This window comes from Littorina saxatilis, linkage group LG6 (assembly GCF_037325665.1).
Source record: "Littorina saxatilis isolate snail1 linkage group LG6, US_GU_Lsax_2.0, whole genome shotgun sequence".
Lineage (NCBI taxonomy): Eukaryota > Metazoa > Mollusca > Gastropoda > Littorinimorpha > Littorinidae > Littorina > Littorina saxatilis.
Window position 1 is genome coordinate 22,425,822 of NC_090250.1, and position 5,419 is coordinate 22,431,240.

General features: G+C 42.7%; 1 protein-coding gene across 1 annotated transcript in view; it reads left to right on the forward strand.

The window, feature by feature from the left end:
* The first annotated feature begins 3,316 nt into the window (after positions 1-3,316).
* LOC138968766 (cholecystokinin receptor type A-like) overlaps positions 3,317-5,419 on the forward strand; it is a 148,790-nt gene continuing 146,687 nt past the window's right edge. Inside the window, exon 1 of the mRNA XM_070341410.1 lies at positions 3,317-4,696. Within this exon, the coding sequence (XP_070197511.1) occupies positions 4,174-4,696 (523 nt within the window). The 5' untranslated portion in view covers positions 3,317-4,173. The remainder of the gene's footprint in view (positions 4,697-5,419) is intronic.

The following is a 5,419-nucleotide window of genomic DNA, read 5'->3' on the forward strand; positions in this document are numbered from 1 at the left end:
TCTCTCTCTCTCTCTCTCTCTCTCTCTCTCTCTCTCTCTCTCTCTCATTAGAATAAACCCTCCCATGGGCGAGGGCTGGATGTAAAAAAGCACCTGTTTGCTTATGCCATTACCCTCGTTAATAAAGAATTTGTCATTGTCATTGTCATTGTCATTGTCTCTCTTTCTCCCTTTCTCTTTCTCTCTTTCGCTCTCTCTCTCTCTCCCTCTCTCTCTTTCTTTCTCTCTCTCTCTCTCTCTCTCTCTCTCTCTCTCTCTCTCTCCCTCTCTCTGTCTCTCTCGCTTTCTCTCTCTCTCTTTCTCTCTCTGTCTCGCTCTCTCTCTCTCTCTCTCTCTCTCTCTCTCTCTCTCTCTCTCTCTCTCTCTCTCTCTTTCTCTCTCTCTCTCTCTCCCTCCCCCCTCTCTCTCGCTTTCTCTTTTAGGTGAAACTTATCCTCAGCCAAAACAACATGATGGTCTTGGCAATAGTCTCGAACAGTTCTGTGATTAGCGCTGATGTTGTTTTCGTGTGAAGTAAATTGTTTAAGGAAAAGACGGGCGCAATGGGTTGGTGGTAAGACGCCGGCCTCCAAAGCGGAAGGTCGTGGGTTCGAATGCCGGTGTAACACGAGAAAATTACTCCCACGAGATTTTTACTCCGGAGTAAACATTTCGTACGAAAAAGTTACTCCCTTTACGAAAAAAAGCACTCCCCCATTACACGAGAAAATTACTCCCCAAGACAGGTGAGTTCCGAGTAAACATTTCGTACAAAAATGTTACTCCCCTGACGAATAAATAACGAATAGATTACTTCACCCCAACACAAGCAATTTAACTTCCCATGCCAGGTGTACGAAATTTTTACTCCCTTGTCCCCTGTTAGTCTTGGTGGTGGAAGGGGTGGAAGGAGGGTAGCGCGACATTCGTTTGCGCGAGATCACTTATTGGCATTATCCCTTCGCCCGCATCCCATTTTTGCGTACGAGATTTTTACTGGAAGTAAAAAAAATGGGGAGTAAACATTTCGTGGAGGGAGTAATTTTTTCGTGCCTTGGGGAGTTCTTTTCTCGTACGAAAAGTGTACTCGGAGTAAGAATTTCGTACGAAATGTTTACTCCGGAGTAAATTTTTCGTGGAGTAAAAATTTCGTGTTACACCGGGCCGCTCCTGGTGGGTTAAGGTGAAGATTTTTCCGATGTCCAAGGTCAACTTATGTGCAGACCTGCTGATGCCTTATCCCCCTTCGTGAGTACACGCAAGCACAAAGACAAAGTGCGCACGGAAAAGATCCTGTAATCCATGTCAGAGTTCAGTGGGTTATAGAAACACTAACATACCCAGCATGGTTCCTTCGAAAGCGGCGTATGGCTGCCTAAATGGCGGGGTAAAAACGGCCATACACGTAAACATCCACTCGTGCAAAAACACGAGTGTTCGTGGGCGTTCCAGCCCACGAACGCAGAAGAAGAAGAAGTTTAAGGAAAGACAATTCTGACCGTGCAAAAGAAACCACCGTCTGTGTCAACCGTTTTGAAACGCCTTCTGGTCAGTACGGTGGGGAGAAAGTGGGAAAGTTGCTTTGATATTTAAACAGAAAAATTGTGCCGTTTTTTTTCTTGAACTTAAAAGGTTTATAGATTGATATTCTTACATGAAAGGACGCAAAATATTAGGCACCAATTTCAATTGGCTAAATAGCACCTCAGTCTTTCCCTAACATTTTAGAGGACGTTTTCGTGAATACATTTCTTAATGGACAAAAAAGATTAATAAACAGGGATACCATTTTGCACACAAAGCTTCAAAGCCGGTTTTTTGGTGGTATATGTTTAAGTAAGGGAGAGGTGGGTGGCATTACCTTATGCAAAAGCCTGGCCAAATCTTCTTCTTTGTCCATGGGCTGAAACTCCTACGGAATTTACGTGAATGACCGTTTTTACCCCGCCAGAGCTGAGATGGTAATTCGAAGCATTCAGATATTAGGGTGTTATTTTTGTTTTGATTTGTTTGAACTAACTTGAAATAAACAATTGTTGTTTTCTTAAACCTAGGTCTTATTTCTTAAAATGTTTCGTCTAGACATCTAGTGGTATCTTTTTTGTAGGAAAGGAGCAAAACTGCTATTTTCTTCTGACTTTTGGTTCAGAACTGTTTTACAATTGGCCAACAGACCGCTTCTACTGTGGTTATGTAGAAATAAAGAAATACATCTCCAGGCTAACTTGTTTTTTAAGAGGGTTCCGTTAAATCTCATCCGTTGTGAAAGTTTTTTTTTTAATTGACCAGAGCCATTTATAGAAAAAAAGAAACATGTTGGTCTTGTTTCTTCTCAGATTCGATAATCTCAATGTAATCATTTTCTGCTCGAAGAGAAATTAATATATGGCAATGCCTACTGTTTGGGTAAAAAAACATCATTTAGAAATAAAGAAACATATCTCCAGACTAACTTGTATTTCAACTTGAAGAGGGTTCTGTTAAACCTCTTCCGTTGTGAAAGTGTGTTTTCTTAGAATTGACCACAGCCATTTCTAGAAAACGAAATTTACTGGTCTGGATAATTTCAATGTAATCATGCATTTTCTGCTCGAAGAAAAATATATGGCAAGACATATTGTTGGGTTAACAAAACATCAAGATGTAATCGCCCCAGCCTTATAGCTGAACCCGACGACAAGAGAACAAAAAATTAAATCTCCTGCCTTGAATAAATCTCGCACGTCTAGACCTTGGTGCAAGAATTACGCCCATTACACGCAATGCTAATTCACGTCGACAAGCAACAATATTTACGGTGTATCTTTTTCCTTCTGTTCCAGACGCACCACTGAGACTAGAAACAAGACACTGTGCTGCCAGCTAACGGAAAAGTTCCCAAAACGATCTAGCCATCAGACGCTAACGAAACCAATTAGGAACAAAGGGTGCAAGATCATTTGCCATCTTCAACGGATTTGAGGGCGTGTGTTACGAGCGCTGGAAACGACACCCCCCAGGCTACTGTGGTTCGCACCATATTATTCTACGGAAGGAACGACAAAGGTTTGATGAGTTTTAGAACGTTTTAATCATCAAGAATAGAAACACACACCAAAAACACACACACACACACACACACACACACACACACACACACACACACACACACAAGCAGCAACAACAAAAGAATAACACCACAGCCAACAACAACAACATTAACAACAACAGCAACAACACACAAACAAACACAGAACTTTAACAGTCCATCTGCTGATTTTTGTCTGACTTTTAAGTCTCTGCTTCGAGCTTTGGAAGCTGCGATGTGATAGACCAAACACTCATCAAGGATGATATGCACGTAGCACAAGAACAAGAACAAAACATTTACTGTGTGTTGAAAAAATACCACCTTGAAACTTGTACTGTTTTATAACAGCATAGTTTCAACTGTGTTTTTGCTAAAGATTTAACACTTCTTTGTACTTTTAGTGATTGGAGGTAAAAGTACATAACTCGCGCTGGAGAAAAAGACTAATGTAGTGGGCTTCAAAGTTTCGAGTACCTTCGTCTTCAGTTCGAAGTTACTCAGTACCAAACGGCTCGTTCAGAAAACGAAAATTGCTTTTTGCTGAAGTGTCATCGAAGTACGCATGCAGTTTCCAGTACAGCTTCTCTGAAAACCAAGGAACGACTGTTTACTATATCTGAACATTTTGGACTGCTATCTCTCTTCGTATCTGTGGAATTTTATTCTATCGGGACTGAGGAATCAAAGGTGCGAAGTCCAGACGAAATGCATTTACATGTTGTTTTGAAGACGTTGGTCTCATCTGTTTTGTGAATGTTGTTTTGACAAAGATGCACAGAGAACTGCTGTGTTTATTTCCAAACTGTGTCGTGTTTTACGGAAAGAATCTCTAAAAACACAGCAAGAAAATTAGTGTCTTACTGCATTGTGTTTCAAAGGTTATCTTGACAGAAAAACGAAAACCAAAACCAAAAAACTCGATCTGGTTGTTGACATTGGAGCTGGAACTTTGTCGACCAGAACTGGACGCATTGTAAGCGGACTCACTTTTGGGATTTTGTAGAAGAGATCGTGATGCATTGAAAGCGGACTGATCAAAGACGACATCCGGTGTATGTTTTCTCACGCGTGAAATTGTTGTACTGACAATGTGAATTGAGAAGAAAAATTAAAAAAACACCAACATGGCAAACTGCTCTACTGACATCAACGGGACCGTCAGCTGCACTTCAGACATTCTCTCAACATCCGCCTCTCCCATGATCTTCAAAATCACGCCAACGACCTTGGCCTTTGACCTTCTGGACTTGGTCACCACGACCGCTCTGTCCTCAACGGACACAGCATACAGCAACCTCTCCACACCGGACTTCTTCTCGTCCAACTTCTCCTCCTTCTCCAACGACACGTTCGACAACGTGACCATGAGACGCCCCAGGAGAGGAGGCGGGATGGCCATAGGCCTGAAGGTCCTGCTGCCGATCTATGTGCTCATCTTTCTCCTGTCTGTGGTGGGCAATGTCCTGGTCATGGTTACTCTTGTCCAGAATAAGAAGATGCGGACAGTGACCAACGTGTTTTTGCTGAACCTGGCCGTGTCTGACCTTCTCCTGGCCGTCTTCTGTATGCCCTTCACGATCATCCCTGTCGTGCTGCGGAACTTCGTCTTCGGGGCGGCTATGTGCATCATGATCCGCTACCTTCAAGGTAAGGAGATTCTTTATAAAAGTGTTTGTTGTTTTGTTTCGTTGTTGTTGTTGTTGTTGTTGTTGTTGTTGTTGTTGTTGTTGTTGTTGTTGTTTTGTTTCGTTTTGTTTGTTTTTCTTTTAGATAAAACAAGACGAGAGAGCGACTTGATTGGATCCACACACAAACCCACCTACCTTACGCACGCACACATATCTGTATGCAGATACACACACACTTGCACTGTTGTCGTTTGCTTGCGTACACGCATTTGTTGTTGTTTTTCATTGGGAGTATGTATTTATTGTCACTTTCATTGATGTGCCGATCTATCCTTTTCTTTAACCAGCGATCGTGTCTATAGTGTCTGTGTTTACAGGTCTTTGAACCATCCAGGCGTTTCTCTTGTACATCCTATCTTTGCTTCTGTCTTTCTACTCCAGGGCCGGACTACCGGGGGGGGGGGGGGTTATGGGGGTTGCACACCCCCCCCCCCCCTAGCCTAAACATGTACCCCACTTATTTAAAACATTTTTTATTATTGTTTATTTTATGCCGTTTCATGCTAGGAGCGACCATTTTGCTATCTCAGAATATGACCTGCCCATCGGCTTCAGGGGGCTTCGCCCCCTGACCCCCACAGGCAACCCCCCCCCCTCCTCTTAGCCTAGTCCGGCCCTGTACTCTGCTAAAGCATTTAACTGGATCTTTTGTTCCTCTCTCTCTCGTTTACTCTCTCTCTTT